This window comes from Populus alba, chromosome 6 (genome assembly GCF_005239225.2).
Source record: "Populus alba chromosome 6, ASM523922v2, whole genome shotgun sequence".
In the NCBI taxonomy this organism is placed as follows: Eukaryota; Viridiplantae; Streptophyta; class Magnoliopsida; order Malpighiales; family Salicaceae; genus Populus; species Populus alba.
This window is the reverse complement of record NC_133289.1, coordinates 1,043,814-1,062,873: the sequence shown is the minus strand read 5'-3', so window position 1 is coordinate 1,062,873 and position 19,060 is coordinate 1,043,814. Positions and strand designations below refer to the sequence as shown.

At 31.5% G+C, this 19,060-nt stretch overlaps 2 protein-coding genes across 2 annotated transcripts; both read left to right on the top strand.

Annotated features, from left to right (window-relative positions):
- The first annotated feature begins 6,810 nt into the window (after positions 1 to 6,810).
- LOC118046155 (uncharacterized) lies at positions 6,811 to 12,767 on the top strand. The gene is made up of 2 exons (XM_035054950.2): positions 6,811 to 6,978; positions 10,567 to 12,767. Coding segments are annotated over exons 1-2 (2,082 nt in total). The 5' UTR covers positions 6,811 to 6,976; the 3' UTR covers positions 12,647 to 12,767.
- A 1,895-nt stretch (positions 12,768 to 14,662) lies between these two features.
- LOC118046156 (F-box protein CPR1) lies at positions 14,663 to 15,552 on the top strand. Its single transcript, XM_035054951.1, has one exon. The coding sequence runs from the start codon at positions 14,710 to 14,712 to the stop codon at positions 15,550 to 15,552; it is 843 nt and encodes a 280-aa protein (XP_034910842.1). The 5' UTR covers positions 14,663 to 14,709.
- Positions 15,553 to 19,060: the final 3,508 nt, after the last annotated feature.

The window sequence follows — 19,060 nt, the reverse complement described above, 5'->3', positions numbered from 1 at the left end:
AAACAGAACATCCTCATCGGCTTATTCGCTTCCCCAGTGGAGTCGCCAGAAATTTGTAGACACAATTTTTGTGTACCTGAAATTAAATAAGCACACGTGTACAAATATATAATTTTATTAAATATATGAATGGGTACAATCTCTATGTAATATATTCTATCAAAAGAATATGGCAATCCTCTGATTCTTCCCTTGGATTTGATGTATGGTGACTTGATTTATTTGAGTAATCAAGCCAAGATTTGTGCTTTGCAAGAACACGAATTTGGGCGTGTATTGCGAAGCGAGATGTTGTGATTTGATGCTTTGAAGAGTACCTTGATTTGTCTTCAAAGTGTTGTTGAAGAACTCTTATGGGGCGTTTTGGCTTGATCCAACAGAGCTTCGTTCTTGTTAAACTTCAAGCGTAGATGAAGGAGGCTTGAGAACTCTTTGAGAGAGAGCTTCCTTGCTTGAAGAGAGAGAGAGAGAGAGAGAGAGTCTTGAAGAAAATTTGTATCTCCTCTCGAATCCCCTCCCTTTAGGTTGAGGCCCTCTATTTATAGAGATCTGTAGGGGCTCTCAGGTCCTTTTCCAATGCCACGTGGCATAATTTTATTGGTTGGTCTTTATTGATGGAATCTTGACTTTATGACAAGATATCTTGAATATCTCATCTCAAGTGTCAACTTTTCATTGGTCAAGAAATATTTGAAGGCTCATTTGTTTTCCATGTCATTTATTTCAATTTTATTTTATCCTTTATTTTAAAGAATAAAATAACACATGGTGAAATTTGATTGGTGGAAAATTTGTGTTTCTACAGGATCTTCCTAGTCTTAGAGGGTGTTTTGAGAGTGTGGTTGTTATTGTTTTTCAAAGTATTTTTCATTTAAAAAATTATGCCAATAATATTTTTTTTATTTTTTAAAAATTATTTTTAAAATCAGCACATCAAAATGATTTGAAAACATCAAAAACATATTAATTCAAAACAAAAAAAAAATTCAAAATTTTTTAAAAACACTCCTAAAGAGCACTTACCAATCAAAAATCAGGCTGCTAGACTACAAGAGTCTTCTTCAATCGATCTTTCCTTCGAGGTATAATTTTACTTTAGCTTGCAAGTAAGGAAAGTAATTGATGCTCTTATCTGAATGAATATTTATGGGTGCTGATGAGACTTAAGTTACAAAACCTGAAAATGACGTGAATGTTTACAAGAGAAATATTTCAAGGAATGAATATCTAGAACGGCGTGTGTGAAAGTTATTGTTATTTATTTTTAAGCCCTCACAAAAAAAATACATACAACAGTTGATTTTACTTTTGTTCTTTTTCAGATCTGCTTTTTTTTCCCTTTGGTTTCACTTTCTTCTTCTCCTTTACAAGTGGTTGGCGGCTCTGTTGGGTCTAAGATGGAAGTGAGGGTGGCTGGGAAGCTGGTTTGGTGGTCGGTGGAGGCCGATCTGTATAGAGAAGAAAGCAGAACAGATCGGGAGAAGAGAGGTAGGCCGTGGGTCGGCTTACTGGGGGCTGTCTTGTGGGGAAAGATGAAGGAACAAAAAGGCAGATGGGGGTGGTGGCCGGCCCTTTCTGTGTTCCCTTTTTGCGGGGGGAGGCGGCCAGAGGTAGGTGTTGGCTTCAACGGTGAGCGGCGGAAGGGAGAGGGCTCTATGGGGTTAAGGTGGAAGACGCTGTGGTTGAAGAGAGAGTGAGGGGGGGAGATCTGATTCGGTGCTGGAAATGGCGATGGCTGGCGTTTGTGGTTCTGGTGGGTGTTCGGGAGAGAGAGGGAAGATCTGGTGAGTGAAGGGGAAGATCTGTGAGGGGGAGCTGCTGCGGGGCAGATGGAGGTGCAGCGGGGGAGGAAGAAAATGGGGGGTCCCTCTGGTTTTTGTCAAAAGGAAAGGGAAATGAGGGGGCTCTCGGGCTGAAGGTTGAAGATGAGAGGAAATGGGCTGGCTTGGCAAAGGGAGAGGGCTTCTTTGGGCGGCGGCTGGTGTTTGGTAGAGATAGGGAAAGAATTAGTGCCCCACTGCCCCTCTTACTTCAAAATTTTCTTTCCCTCTAAACTCCCCCAGTAATGTCAATGTCCATTTAGCAAGGTAAATCAATAATTTTGAAAATAACATGTTTAAAGTCAAATATATTTAAAAAACTTTTAAAATTTAATTTTTTTTGAGATGAGATTAAAAATATTAAAAACATTACTAATATATCCTTGATTTTTAGCTATGGAAGTATAGCCTCTTTAAATTATGGACTGAAGTATAAAGGAATTACGAAATAAAAAGATGTCGTTAGTAAAAGTGTTGTGAAAAAATTCTCAAATAAAAGAAGAAACCTTGGAGAGAGAGTCAGAAATAAAGAAGAAATATCCTAGATTATTTTCTTATATAGGTATGAATTTAAATTTCGAGGAGGAAATTTTTTATAGGAGGGGAGAATGTAAACTTGCCTCTGGACGAAAAATCATAAATTAGCTAATTTTATGCAAAACAACAAAATATATAACTCTCGATCGGGTTATTAGAAAATTTTAAAAATTTACGTGGAGCCTTCTAATATAATATCTTAGCTTAGGTTAAAATTTCAGAACTTTTAGAGAAATTTGAAAATTTGATGAAAAATCACAATTTGACCAGTTTTACGTTATTGGATGTAATTTTCAATCCGAAAATCAAATTAAGCTAAAATTTTACAAGGGATCTTAAAATATATTGAATAGAATCTGGTTAAAATTTTAGAATAAACGGAGCTCAGTAGTTCTAACAAAAAAATCAGGATCGTCAAATAGAAGCAAAATGATTCATTAAGAGTAAAATTGTTATTTGCCATTAAAAAAATAAAACAAATCAGCTCTCCCTTCCTTTTATATACTGCCGACTAGGTAGAAGTAGATTGGGGAAAAGAAAGAACAGAAAGGAACATGAGAGAAAGAGAGAAAAGTAAAGAAAAAAATAAGAAAATTGAGAGAATAACCTTGTAAACTTGCAAAGTTCAACTTATAAAACCTTAATCTAAGGAAGAATCAAGTGAAGGAAAGAGGAATTGTGAGAGGGAATTTAGATAACTTTGGGAGAGAAGAGAAATTGGAAGAAAGTCAATTGGTAAGCATGAGAAGTTTGGATTTCAAGTTTGATTTAGATGTTTTTAAGCTTGCTTGATTAAGTTAGGAAGTAATTTCATGGAATTTTACTTTAATTTCTCTCAAATCCTTGATTCTTGAACTTAGGGTTCTTATGGGAATTTGAGGGAATTAGGAGGGGAAGGAAAAATGATGAAATTGAAGTGGAATAAAATAAAAGCAAGTTGAAATAACAAGTAAATGAAGAAAAATTTGGGGGAGAAAAAGGAACATAACATTCGGCCAAATGATGGAAAAGTGGAGGAATGGGTTTTGATGTTAATGTTTAGAAAACTATATTTAATCATGATATTTGAAATATGTAAAAAAAACTAAATGAAGAAATAGCATTAAAGTTGAGAAAAAAATTAAGTAAATTCAATTTAAAAGAGAAATGAACTAGCTAAAAGAAAGCATAAAGACTAAATGTTTAGATTGTGTTTGAAAATAGTTCTTTACATATGTTTAGATAAAATAAATAATATGATGTGAGGGCATAAAAAATAGAAGGATTATTTGATGGAGGAATTATGAACATAAAGCAAGAAAAAAAGTAACTTGATTTAAATATGTGGTTGTATGTGAAATAATGATGTTATATTTGAGAATGAATTTTTATTAGAACGGATTACAAATAAAAATTGTGTGCTTTGTGTTTCAGCACGTAAGAAAAATATTGATGAATTAATGATATAATGACATTTGATTAATTCAGGAGTTGTGCCTAGAGTTGGGTCATCACAAGCAGAAGGTAGGTGATTTGTCATCTTATTTTGTAATTATTAGATTTCCCTAAATATCAATGTTTTTTATTTAATTGATGTTAAAAGAATGAAACAAATGAATAAATTGAGTGATTATTACAAATGAGAATTATTGGTAATTTATGTGAAATTACTAGGATTATTATGTGGTTAACAAAGGTTAGCCGGATGCTGGGTAATTCATATAAAATTACCTGATTGATTTTGGCAATCCAAAATGGGTTAGCTGGATTTCTTGGGTAATTAAAAGAATTACCAGGTTTATTGGATAACAAACGATATCAGCTGAATGTTGGGTAATTTGTATGAAATTACCAGATTGATTGGCTAACAAAAAAGGTTAACCGGATGCTGGGTAATTCATATAGAATTACCTGATTGATTTTGGCAATCCAAAATGGGTTTGCTGGATTTCTTGGGTAATTAAAAGAATTACCAGGTTTATTGGATAACCAACGATATCAGTTGAATGTTGGGTAATTCGTATGAAATTACCAGATTGATTGGCCAATAAAAAGGGTTAGCCGGATGATGGGTAATTCGGATGAAATTACCAGATTTATTGGTAACCAAGGAAAGATAACCAAATTTGTGAGTAATTATATGAAAGTGTTAGAATTATTGGTAATCAAGATGAGTTAACTAGATATTTAAGTTTTGAAAAGAGTACTTAAATTAATTGGTGAAAGTTAGAAGTACTAAATTTCAAAGGTTAAGAGTAAAATAATTAATAGAAGACTAAGATATTGAATAAATTAATTAATGTAGTTATTGTTGAAACAGGTATACCGCGAGGTGATGCAGATCGTTAGATGTAAGATTTTTCTATTTATGAATTATCATTTTGGAATGTAATGTTTATGTCTTTATTTTCTTTGAAAATCTTTGTGTTGTAAAAATCAAGTAGAAGATGTGTAGTATGTAATGGATGTATTATATATATGTATAATTGTTAGTATGGCTAAATCAATTTCAAAATTATAAGATAAGTTTATAATATAAAGCAATAGAATACATTAGATGTTTTAAGATTATATGACTCTTAATCTTAATATTGTATTCTTTTAGTCTAAATGCATATATGTAATTAGTTAACATATATTACTCTTTAATGAAGAAATTGTTTATCTTTCAAATTGTTTCAGTAATACTTTTATGTTGATTTATTAATTGATATTATGAGTCTTGAATATATTGATAAATATAAGTATTGAGAGATTGTTTGAAGAATGGGATGTGATCCAGGATGATTGGATCAAGATGGAAGTTGGAATGACATATAATAGAAGTGTTGTCGATAACTTTGTATCAATGAAAATAAAGAAAGCTCTGCCAAAATTTTCAAAAAAAAATAAAAATAATTTCATAATCTTAAACATATTATTCAATTATAATTTGAGATTGTTACAAATCTAGTATTCCATGATGGAAGCAAATATATTGACATATAATTTCATTACCTACGAGATTGCATTAAAACAAAGAAAGTTGAAATCAAGTATGTAAATATTCAAAACCAAGTTACGAATATTTTTACAAAGTCAATTAAATATGATGTTTTTGTCCAGATGAGAGATATGATGAGAGTTATAAAAAAATCAAGTTTAAAAAGAAATATTAAAAATAAACTAGATTTTAGTTTTTTTTTAAATAAAAAAAACTAATTTACTAATTAAATTAAATAAATCGATTGGCCAATTCATAATCAGTTATGCAAAAGATACTAGTCTAAAGCGTGTAATGAGCGGCAGAACGGTTGACCTTCCAACTATGTTAGCGATAGAGCTCAGCAAAACAAGGTATAGTGATACGACCATTCATTTGTTTCTTCTCCTTTTCTAGAATACTCATAAAGAAAGGAAGCACAACACTACCTCACATAACTTGGATGCATTGCTTGGCATATGATCTGTTCAGGAAGCTAAAGTAGATGCATTTTTCAATGAATTGCTTCGAAGTCCGTTCACCATGTTAAAGGAAATTGAAAACATAATATTTAACGAAGATTAAGTATATTAATTTATGTTCAAAACTGAGAACACTATCACATATTAATAACAATAATCATAGGGAGAGGCAGCCAAAGAAACATATAGCTTTAGGTAAATCTCAATCTCTCTCTGTCTCTATATATGTATCTGTTTAAAAAAATTCCCAAGTATATTGGTTCGAAGATTTGAATATAAGAGTCAAAAAATCAGAACAAATCTGCTTAGCCATAAGATGAAACTGGTGGAAAAGGATTTTTTGACCCAACCCATAGCTTTTATTCCCTCAAATAAAAATGAGGCCTTCTAGTCTTACCAAATCAAAAATCGGGCCGATAGACTGCAAGAGTCTTCTTCAATCGATCTTTCCTTCGAGGTATAATTTTACTTTAGCTTGCAAGTAAGGAAAGTAATTGATGCTCTTGTCTGAATGAATATTTAGGAGTGCTGATGAGACTTAAGTTACAAAACCTGAAAATGACGTGAATGTTTACAAGAGAAATATTTCAAGGAATGAATATCTAGAACGACGTGTGTGAATGTTATTGTTATTTATTTTTAAGCCCTCACAAAAGAAATACAAAAATTTTAAAAAATATATCAATAAAAAGAACATGAAAAACACGCAGATATTATTAAAGACTAGTTGAGAATCAAATTAATAATTTAATTTTGACTGATAAAAGTCTTATTAATAAGAATAATTTAATTTGAGATGAAAACTAATTAAAGACAGGCAACAAAGTCCTCAAGGTTTAGCTTGTGAATAGAGAAATGAATTTATTCTATATATTCACCTTTAATGTGTACGTTAAATCTTTTATAAAGTTGTATATAGCTTGTGACGAGAGTAAATTATCTATTCTATTCCTTTTGTGCAGCATAAAAAACGTTTAACATTTTCGTTTTGTGAGAGGAATTCATAGTGCTGCACAGTCTCCATAAATAAATCACTATCTCTATTATCAAAAATAAAAAAAGATCACTATCTCAATAAATAAAACACAAATTTGTCGCACTAGGATTAGGACTGCAACTTCAGCTGGTTACACAGCAGCGTGGTCGGCAGAGATTTACTTCAACAAACTTTGGGGCTAGCTGCAAGTTCTGAGTGAATGTATGTATATATGCTTTTGTTTTATGCATTAATTTTTTTTATTAATGTTATTTGAGGTTGGTATAAAGGTGATGCTATTTCATTAAGTTTTGCTGTAGAAAGGTTTAGGGTTAAAAATGATTTTTTTTCTGTACATAAAAAATTAATGAATCAATTTGAGCACGTCGTGAACACTCAGATTTAACCTCAGCCAAATCCCCTACTAGTAGTTTTGATGCCGCATGAGCATTAACTTGGCTCGCCTGTAAATCATAATTAATCAAGTCAGCTACTTAATCAGAAAGTGTTTCCAGAGGAAAAGTTGGTGATTTTGAATTAGTGAATAATAGATTCAATCCAGGCTAAGTTATTTTATTTTATTTTATTCTGTGTTGTATGGATCTCTTTGCTTTGCTGGTTTTTCATGTACTAGATGCTTAGCCTAATAAAATTATCTCGTTTTTATGATAATTTTTTTATTCTGTGTTGTATGGGCCTGTTTGTTTCTGCGTTTCAAAAGCGTTTTTGAAAAAAATTGAAATTTTTTTATTTTTTTATTAACCTCAAATTAATATATTTTTAGTGTTTTCAAATCATTTTGATGTGTTGATGTCAAAAATGATTTTTAAAAAATCAAAAAATATCATTGGTATGCATTTTGGCATGAAAAGTTTTTTGAAAAGCAACCATAACCACACTGTCAAACAAGCTTAGTGGTTTTATTAGTTGTAAGTGGTGAGACGTCAATACTAGAAAATCAATAAATACAAATGGAAATATCAAGGGAATAATTCTGTCGGAAAATTTTCGAGAGATTTTACTGACAGAAATATTCCCTCGGTATATACCGAGGGAATTACTATGGGAAAAAAAATTAGAACAAAGCAAAAAAATGATGACGTGTCATTTTTTACCAATAGAATTATCAACGGAAAAAATTTCCGTTGGTAAATCCGTCGGAAAAAATTTCGTCGGTAATTCCATTAATAAACTATGAACACTGTTCATCATGTCAATCACAAAGGAAATCGCCAACGGAATTTTCCGTCGGTATTTTCCAGAGAGCTCCAAAACTGTTCACCTTCCAATTGCACTGTTAATTGTTGTTCTTTACGGACAAAATCGCCGATGGATTGAAAAGTCGTCGGTGTTATTTGGCAGTTTTCTAAAAAAATTTAATTGATTTAAAAATTTTATTTAAAAATTCTAGACGGAATCACCGACAGATTGAAAAACCGTCGGCAATTGTTGGCGGTTTCTAAAAAAAAATTATGAAATTGAAAATTTAAATTAAATATTACCGATGGAAAGATTAAAAATTATTAATATTCAATTATCCGTCGCTAACGCGGCCCAATAAAAAGACTGAATGCCCTTATTTCACAAGAGACAGACTCATTTCTTATAATTTTTCTTCTTCTTCTTCTTCTTCTTCTTCTTCTTCACAATATGTAAAAAACATCAATATCTATTTCTTTCTCTTCTTTTCTCTCCTCATCTCCTTCTCTTTTCCTCCATGCTCGGGTACGTCTTCTTCTTCTTTCTTCTTTTATCCTCTTAGCTTTTTTTTAATTAATATGCGTTATGAAATTTTTTTTTCTCTCCTTAGCTTCACTTGCAACTACATTAAGGTAAGATTTTTCTTTTTTTCTTCTTTTTTTTCATGATTTTTTTTCACTATATTTGTTTTTTATTTTATTTTTAATTGTTTTTGTTCTTAATAATTGTATAAATGTTGTTGTGAGATTTTGTTTTTCATATGAGACCAATTTTTTAGTTGATTTAGTTATAGAATTTTTAAATTTTTAGCAATTGCAACTTCATTTTTTTCATATGAATTTTTGTAGTTGAATTTATTTTTTCATTTTATTTATTTGTTGCAAATTTGTTTGAGTTGATTTTCTTATTTGTTTTCCAAACATTTTGAGTATATATTATACATCGTTGATTTATATTAATTTAATTATTTTATAATTTTATAAAATTATTTTTTAAAATGTTTTTAAATAATTACCGATGGAATTTCCGTGGTTAAATTTGTTGGTAATAAAATATTATTACCGAGGGATATACCGACGAAATAAAATGGGTAATTTTATTTTTTTATTACCAACGGATAAAAAATTACCGATGAAAGATTTATCGACAGAACATTTCCATTGGTGATTTCATCGGTAAATTAATTACCGACAGATTATGTGTCTGATGTCGACGGAAAAAATTCATCGGTAAAACTGTTAAATCTTTTAGTGCGTTAGTTCTAAATATTTTGGGAACATGATAGTGTGATACTGTTTTCATAATATTAGGAGTTCATCGACCTTTTCCTTTTATTCATTATATTTTAATTCTTAAACTAGAGAAAAACTAAAAGGTTACAAATGTATATAAAAAATTATAATGACAACTATTGAAGAACATGAACAAAAAATAAATTAATTAATGCAACAAAATTAATGAAACCAAAATACTTGCAAAAATAACTATTAACTCATAAAAAAGTATACATAAGAAATATTATAATAAAACTTAGATAGATAGATATAATATATACAACCAGATTTAATAGTTTTATTGATGAAAAAATTTCTTTAATGTCTCCGTTTATATTTGTCAATTTTTTGTTAGTGATTAAAATAAACTCTTAAATGAAAAGGTTTGAATCTCAAGTTTTAGTTTTGTGTTTTGTGTTTATTAGTTTTACTTAAACCTAATGAAAAATCATCATATAATATTTTATTTAAGATGTATATTGAATTATTTTTTTCTATACATGTATTAAAAAAAAAGTCTCTAATATGAGATCAGTCCTTTTCAAGTTTTTTTAAAACTATTTATGATAAGTGAAAGTATATTAGTTGAATAATGTGTCATTTACACCGTTATTATTTTTCAAGTTGGTCATTTCTTCATAAAATTATTAAATCATAATATATAATTTGTATTATTTTGTTTAAAATAGGAGAGCAATCAAACTTTAAATTGAATATTATAAAATTTTTGTTATGATAATAATGAAGTTTTATTGATATTAGGTTAAGAAAACCATCAAGTCAATGGATGAATACATGTTGCTATAATGACTAGTTAATTTCTTTGTCACATGCTTCACACATGTATTATTTAAGTATATATTTAATATTTCTTTTTAACTTACTATGAATGAATCAATAATTATAATTAAAAAAAATACAAAGTCCATATATTTATTAAAAAAATCTTTAAAAAATGATTAACTTAATAGTTTTAGGTATTAAACGGATGAAATAGATATTACTTATATATAAACACGATGAGAATAAAGATGCATGGTCCGATTGAAATTAGTTTGCTTATTTACAAATTGGATGATTTAAAGTAGATACCCACTACGTAGAGGCATTTAACTAGTTTTCAATAGTAATTTTGATTGCATGGCAGAGACGTTTTAAATTCATATGGCTAGGGTTCGCGTCCCTCTCCAAAACCACCCTAATAACCATTGAACAACAATGAAGAAAAGGTCATTTTGTATGCTGTTTCTAATTTTCTCAAGTTCATTTTGCTCAAATTGTTTGGAACTATGCTGATTTAGGTGGATTTGTTTTTTGAAAAAAATGTGTTTGCTAGGGACGTGTCGTCAAAGACGGGTTTAGTAAATTTGTCTCAAGATATTGAAGAGCTATGGAATGAATGGCAGATTCGCTCATTAATGTTAATTGGTCTCCTTCTTCAAATCATCCTCACCATTTTAGGAGAACGACGGAAGTATACTGTTGGGCTCGGGGATTTTCTTTGGTTAGCATACTTGTCCGCAGATTCGGTGGCAATCTTTTCATTGGGAATCCTTGCTCGCAGCGTAGCCAACTCCACAAATCCGAACTTGATTCCAGTGTTTTGGGCACCAATCCTTCTAGTTCACATTGGTGGCCCTGGAACTATCTCTGCTTATTCAATGCATGAAGTCGACAAATTATTGATAAATCACCTTCTTCAGCTAGTAACTCGAGTTGGAGTGGTTGGCTATGTCTTGTTCAGGTTGAGAGAAAATGCCTTCATGTTGTTAGCCATTCCTATCTTTATTTCAGGAATGATCAAGTATGGTGAAAGGATTTGGGTTTTGAAAAGAAGCAAGGAATCCAATAATTTGTCACAGCAACCTTCTGCAAAACGACCTTGCATCCCGATTAAAGATTTATGGATTAAAGATTTATTAATTTCCCTCACCGAAAGTTCAAGTGAGGTCAGATATCTTCATGAAGCTCGTCTTTTGTTCAAAACGTCTAATAAGATGCTGTTCCAAAATCTTGATCTCGTCTATTTCGATCAAGAAATCACCTATTTTTTGGTTTCTGAAAAGAATGCCGAGCGAGCCTTCCAGTTGACAGAAATTGAGCTGGGACTCAAGTATGATCGCCTTTATTCTAAGGTGGCAACGGTTTCCTGGCCTCGCTTCATTCTCCGCTCAGTCACTTTCTTATCCTCTATTTTTGCTTTAGTTTCCTTCTCAATAATGATAAAGAGCAAGAGTGTCTATTCGGAAAACGATAGAATTATATCTTACGTGTTGCTGAGTGGAGTTGTCTGCCTTGAAAGTTACTCTATCATCGGGCATCTCTTTTCCGACTGGGCTATGATTTGGCTTAGTAGTTGGGAAAATGGATCTCTTAATCTCTATAGAACCTGTTGTCTTTCTCTGCTACAATATTTTTCCAGGAAGCGCAAAAGATGGTCAAGATTGATGGGACAACACAACCTAATAAGTGCTCTATCAAAGAAACCAGTGAACAAGCTTCGTAAGAAGTACTTTCCAGGGAATCGGAACATTCATAGCAGGGTGGATGTGGACAAGGATTTAAAAGAATTGATCTTCAAACAAGTCATGAATAAACGTTCAAGGTACGATCCCGATAACAATGATTTCCTATTCCTCCTTAACCTATTGGAAGAGAGAGGTCGCAATTTGCTTCAAAGCAAGGGTTTTTTCCGTGAATTGATACGCAGAGTGGATGATGCAGAATTCAGTCATAGCCTCCTCACTTGGCACATTGCTACTCATGTTTGTTACATTGACGATTCCAGGAAGAACGGCTTTGCGAATCATCAAAATTGCGCAATGAGCAGATCATTATCTAACTACATGTTGTATCTCCTGGTTCAATGTCCAAATATGTTAGCGTCGACAGAGCTCAGCGGAATAAGGTATACAGAAACTAGAATTCATTTGCATCGTCTCCTATTCATCAGGAATAGTCATAAAGAAATTTCCATGGATAAATTGGATACATTATCGTTTCCCGAAGCTCAAGTGAAAGCATTTTTCTATGAATTGCTTCGAAGTCCGTCTACCATGTTAACGGAAATTAGAAAACAAGGGGAAGAAAAGTCAGCCCTACTAGATGGTTGCATGCTTGCTCTGTCATTGCAGTCATTGAAGACACGGGATGGTTGGTCAAATGAAAAGAAATGGGAAATGATAAGTGAAGTGTGGGTGGAAATGCTGATGTATGCTGCAAGTCATTCTGGATGGAAGGAGCATGCTGATGCACTTGCCCGAGGTGGGGAGCTACTCACTCATGTCTGTCTTCTCATGGCACATCTCGGTTTAAGTAAGCAATGTCCACCTGGAATAAGTGAAGACGAATTGGAAGCTCGGGCTAAAAGGCTTGATGATTTTCTCGAGATTGTCGTCTCTGAGTATGAGGTATAGAGTACTATTTGGTTTTTTTTTTTTTTTTCGATTAGTACTATTATTTTTAATGCTTCAATTCGGTGGGACTTTGTCGTGTACCTATGATTAACATATTATGGCTCTTTGCAATTCCTCTTCACCAGCTTAGTTAAATGCTTCTAGGGTTTAGCTTTATTTTGTTGTTCTGATATATGTTCAGTTTAAAACTTGATTAAGAAGAATTATTTTCTTTATTATGTGTAAATTGCTCTAGAAACTCTAGATAAATAATAATAATAATAATTACAAAAGAAATTTGGAAATGTTTGAGCTACAAGTGGCTGACCTCTTATTTGTGTTTTTTCTTTCTTTTTTTTTCTTGAAACAAATATTTTCTTGTTTTTCATTATCCCAAAACTGATGTGAAAATAATCTTACTATCAAAACTACACAAAAAAAAAAGAAAGAAAAAGAGATGAAATCATGAAAGCAACTTCACATACGAACCTCCAAAGTACACCACATGACAGTGGGCTAGCCATTGATTTGCTCACCGGACGATCAGTGATTTGAAACAATATGTAATCTCAAGTTACTTGCAATAATCGATTGTAAAAAAATAATTGCAAAAATTATAATAAGATATTAGTTACATTATTCAATTTGATAAAATAATGGTAAGAACTCATCCATTATAAATTGAATGACTTGAATGGTATGTGATTTTTTTTATTTTTTTTGATATTGACATTGACATTTTAGTAACTATTTAAATATAAAATTTATTTTATATTAAGAATTTTTTATAAACTTAAAAAAAATCTCATGTTTTTAATTCTTGATAGAAAATTTAAGAAATTTCACCAATTAAATTAAGCTCACGTATCATTTTTTTTACTAGAAAATTATAAAAACAAGAATAATAATAATATAAAAAAGTAACTTTTGAGATATTAGGTCTACAATACAACTATAGTTAATAAATTGGAGTTCATTCGATAATCTTACTCATTTATAATTTAGCTTGGATTAAGTTTTTTTTAATTATTTTAAAAATTAATTTGATAAAATTCAAATAATTTGACTAGTCAATTCAATTAATCCAATTAAATTTTAAGTGAAGTTTTATTAAGTTAACTCGGAGATTTTTTTATTTTATCTATAATGTATCATTTTAAAATTTTAAAATTAAAACTTATCATTTTAAAATAATTCCAAGTTGATTTTCTAATTTATAAATTAATTTCAATTAATCCATCGTTCTAGCATAAATATGGATACAAATGATTTTGTAGGGTCCATGTTTTTTAACTCCCATGCCCAAAAAGGCCACCTCTCAAAATGGTGTCAAGCTGTACTTGATTGACTTCTCCCACCTGTCCACTCACTCTTGCACTTGGATATATAAAGGGTGTTTGAGAGTGTGATATCGGTTGCTTTTCAAATAGCTTTTCGTGTCGAAAAGCATGCCAATAATGTTTTTTTTTTTTTTTTAAAAAAATCATTTTTAATATCAGCACATCAAAACGATCTAAAAAGTATAAACCGCATTCAATTTTAGCAAAAAAAAAAAATTTGAATTTTTCCCAAAAACAAATTGCACCTCAATATTTAAATTTTTAAAATTAAAACTTATCATTTTAAAATAATTCCAAGTTGATTTTCTAATTTATAAATTAATTAAATTAATCCATCGTTCTAGCATAAATATGGATACAAATGATTTTGTAGGGTCATGTTTTTTTAACTCCCATGCCCAAAAAGGCCACCTCTTAAAATGGTGTCAAGCTGTACTTGATTGCCTTCTCCCACCTATCCACTCACTCTTGCACTTAATTAGATATATAGAGGATGTTTGGGAGTGTGGTAACGGTTGCTTTTCAAATAGCTTTTTGTGCCGAAAAACATGCCAATAATATTTTTTTATTTTTTAAAAATTATTTTTGATATCAGAACATCAAAACGATCTAAAAAGTACTCAATTTTAATTAAAAAAAAATTAAATTTTTCCCAAAAACAGATTGCACCTCAATTCCAAACAGGCACATAGCGGTAGGCAACCCAACATAACCAACTAACCAACCTAACCTCTTCATTAAAAAATGTCGAGAATCCCACACGAGGTCATTCACGACATTTTGCTTCAACTTCCGGTGAAATCCCTCGTCCGTTTCCGATCTCTATCAAAGCCAATTTGTTCCTTAATCGACGGCCCGGATTTCATCAATCTCCATCTAAACCATTCCATCACTGCCAAATCTAATCACAGTATCATCCTCAAAGAGTGGGATCTTTTCGCTGTTGATTTTGATGCTTTATCTGATGCGGTGGAGGTTAAACATCATCCCCTTTATTCCGGTGGTGGAACGGAGGTTATTGGTTCGGTTAATGGGTTGGTGTTTTTGAGACGTTCTGAGACAAATATTGCTGTGTATAATTTGTCTACAAGGGAGTGTAAGAAGTGTTATGTTGCGGAAACTGAGATTCCACGGCGGGATTTGACACCTGGGTATGTTTATTATGGGTTCGGTTATGATTCTTATGGTGATGATTACAAAGTGGTGAGAATGGCACAGTTCGTTAGAGAAGATGGCGGCGGTGATGGTGGTGGTGGTGGTTTCGGTTGCGAGTATGAAGTTAAGGTTTATAGTTTAAAGAATGATAAGTGGAAGAAAATTGAGGGCTTGCCGATTCGGCCAAGGTTATTAAGCAAGCCCTTTTTTCATATTTTGAGTAGGAGAGGGTATGGTGTTTTTGCAGGTCACGCTTTTTTCTTCATGAGCTTTGTCGATTCATCAGACCGACTTCAGCCTTTTTTACAATTTCGGGCATGCCCCATCTCCTCCCTTGTGCCAAAAGTGAAAAAGCAAATTCCTTGCCTTGCTGCAATGCTTACAAGCTGCTGTAATCAGAGTGTAAAAAAAGATGCTCCTCAAGTAAAATAATGGGCATATTCTGAGTGGGTTGCTTCCTTCTAGGCATTCATAAAGTGACCTTCCGAGCATCTCGTAATCAGTGGATCGATCAACTTGTAGTTTTTTTTTTTTTTTAAAAAAAAAAATACCACTGCCCAAAATTTGTTTTTGACAAACTAGAAGGCATCAAAAATATGTGGAAAAATAATATATTTTAAAATGAAATCTATAGGTTTTGGGTCGTGAAATCTATAGAATGTATTATTCTCAACAACACAGCTTAAATTTGAACGTAATTCATGAATCTATGTTATCTTCTCAAATAGTTTTTAAAATGCACTAGTTTGTTAAAACAAAAAAATTAAAATTGACAACGCTATTTAAAGAAAAAAAAACACCTCGATCATCTTATCTTTAGTTAAGTTAACCTAGCAGGAATAAGTTTTTGTCTCAGACATGGGAGCTCCCAATATATAAGGCACAAAGGAAATTGATTGCCTTCAATGAGAAACATTTGGTCTCACCAATATAATCCTCCATGGTTTTTGTCTATGTTGTTTTTTCTTGTTCTTGATGTAAGAGGAGACGTGAAGATAAAGACCTAAATTTGGCACCAAGGAAGTAGAGTTGACAATGGGTGGAGCAATCCAAGCTATGTTTTTTTTTTTTAAAAAAAAAAAAAAAAATTCTTTTTGTGTGTTGTATATAATCAAGTTTCTCAAAATATACAAAAATTATATCTTGTTAAATTTATTTTTTTTCAGTATGCATTTTGGATTTAATAATAAATTTATCAAATCCACGAGAATTTGATCTATATTCCAATAATTATTAAAATTTTAATTCATAAGAATTAATGGTCAATATTCTAATATAAATATTGGACTTACAAGTGAGACTGATATTTAAATATTAGAAGTTGACTTCTCATAATTCTTTTAAATATTCATCAATTTTAATTGGAATTATTTTTTCACCATAACACATGAGTGTTGAAAAACTCTTCCGCCTTTTAAGATAGATAAACTCTGTTAGGGCACCTACATAGATCATTTCTATAAGAATTCATTTAGGACACGAGCTTATAATGAATTCAAAAAAATCATATTTATTCACATGAATAAATCCTCATCCTAAACTATAGACAGATCACCAGTTAGAAATCCATCAAAAACTTAAAATCACATTCAAACCACATAATGTCCCTAGAAGTACTGATACATTTCTTAACCACAATCAGTCTCTTACCCTTTGAATTTCTGTTAAGACCAATACACTCGGATTTTTTAATGACTCTAAACTAGCAAACTTTATGGCAGCTCCAACGATTTGCTGACGCCAATCATCAACGTGCAATAATGATAACGAGATGGCATGCTCGCGCGCTGCTGCGGGCTTATAAAACAAATACAATTGATAGTGTTATAATTATGAACCAGCGCTAGATAAGCTTAATAGAAACTAAAAGTATGATGGAGCCAATATTTCATGATGGAAAAAAAAAAAAAACTTGTGTTGATGATCAAAAACTTAGAGACTGAACAAAATAATTTGTAGCAATCCACAGTGTTTTATGAAGAAAGATACAGTGGTTTCGCCACATGATTTAGCTTTTCTGTTAATAAAAAAAAATTATAAAGCTAAATTCTCTACCAACTTAATATTTAAAAAAAATCGACAAAAATAATTTTGGAAGGAAAAAAACCCATGAGAAAAAACATTGTAGCAATTGACAATGTTTTGTGAGGAAAACTACAGTGTTTTTCCCAATACAATCGACAAAGATAATTTTAGAAAGAATCATAAAAAAAAACCATCTAGAGAAATACTGTAGCAATTTACAGTGTTTTATAAGGAAAACAACAACGCTTTCCTCATATAATTTAGTTTTATTGTAATTATAATTTTTAACCAACTCAATATTAAAAAAAAAATCAACAAAGATAATTTTGGAAAAAATCATAAAACAATAATGTAGGAAAACACTGCAACAATTCACAGTGTTTTAAAGAAAAAAAATTACAAAGCTAAATTCTCAATCGGCTCAATATTAAAAAAATAAGATCAACAGAGACAATTTTTTTAAAAATAAAATAAATAAAAAACACAAAAAAACAGGGACAAAAAAACCATGTTGGAAACACTGCAGCAATTCATAGTGTTTTGTGATGAAAGCTACAGTGTTTCCCCACATGATTTAGCCTTATTTGTAATGACTTATTTATAATGACTTCTAATTATAATATTAAAAAAATAATATCTGTCACACGTGTGCAACGTCATGGCGATAATGTCTGCCTTTAATATTGGTATCTTCTAATGTGGCAAATATGGGGAGACAAGTAATTCTTGTCTTTTATAAGTGGAAAAATAGAATGGGACTCGCCATCTAGTATTTTGATCACTAAGAACCATAACTGGTCTCAGAGATTTGGTATGGAGACTGGTTGTGTAAAAGAAAGGTATTAGCACCCCAAATACGCCCTACCTAAGGTAAGCTGCATTGTTTTATTATTTGATAAAATCTAAGGTGTTGTTGTGTTTTCTAGTTGTCGGTCTGTCTATGGTTTAAGAAAAGTTATTCTCAGTAAAAAGATTCTTATCTTACCGAGTAAAACCTAACTATTCTGACATGAATAAAAGAATTTAATATCCGGAATATGTCTTACGTATAAGGTCGTAACCCCATATATTAAAAGAAAACAAAATAATATTTTTGGAATTTTTGAAATATTGGCCTAATTCTCGTGACTTTAATAAACTAGTTATTAAAACCAAAATGCATGCTAATACATATTTTTGAAATTTTTTTTGGTGTATGAAAATACAATATGATTTTTTTTATTTTATTTTTGAGAGACTTAGTTGTATGCATGAAAACAAAACATTTTAATTTTAATTTTAATTTTTTTTGTTTTGACAAAAACAAAGTATTTTAATATCGGAAATGCTCGATTATTCTCTTTAGCTTCTTCCTCTATTTTTCTCTCTGAAATGCTCGATTTATAGTTAAGTAGTCGTCGAAGCTTTGGAACTGCTACTGAAGAAGAAACCGAGGGTATGCCTTTTGTTTTTCACTTCTCTTTGTTCGTCCCCTTCTGGATTCTCCTCTACTCTTTTCCCCTATACTCCCACTCTTTCTCTTACGCTTTTTTGTGTTTTTTTTTTTTCATTTTTCTTTCTGCCCTCTTCCCCCTCTGTTTTCTTCCTTTTCCCTCCGGCTTCTCCCTGTTCTCCTTGTTTTCCTCCTCTGTTCTGCTCTCTCCCTTTGTTCTCTCTTTTCTCCCCTTCTATCGTGGCCTTTCTCTGGCTTTTATAAGGCCAGAGAATGTCATGCAGTGTCAAGCTCGGGTAACGGTCGGCGTCTCTTTCGTGGATGTTTAGCAGGCGTTTCTTTCTTTGGCTTTATAGCCGAATAAATGCCATATGTTTCAGTATTGCATCGTGGGCAGCTGGGGCTAGTTGTTTCCTCTGCTGAAACGGTTCCCTGGTGCAAATGAAGAAGATGATGAATAATGTCCCTTAAAACGGCGTCGTT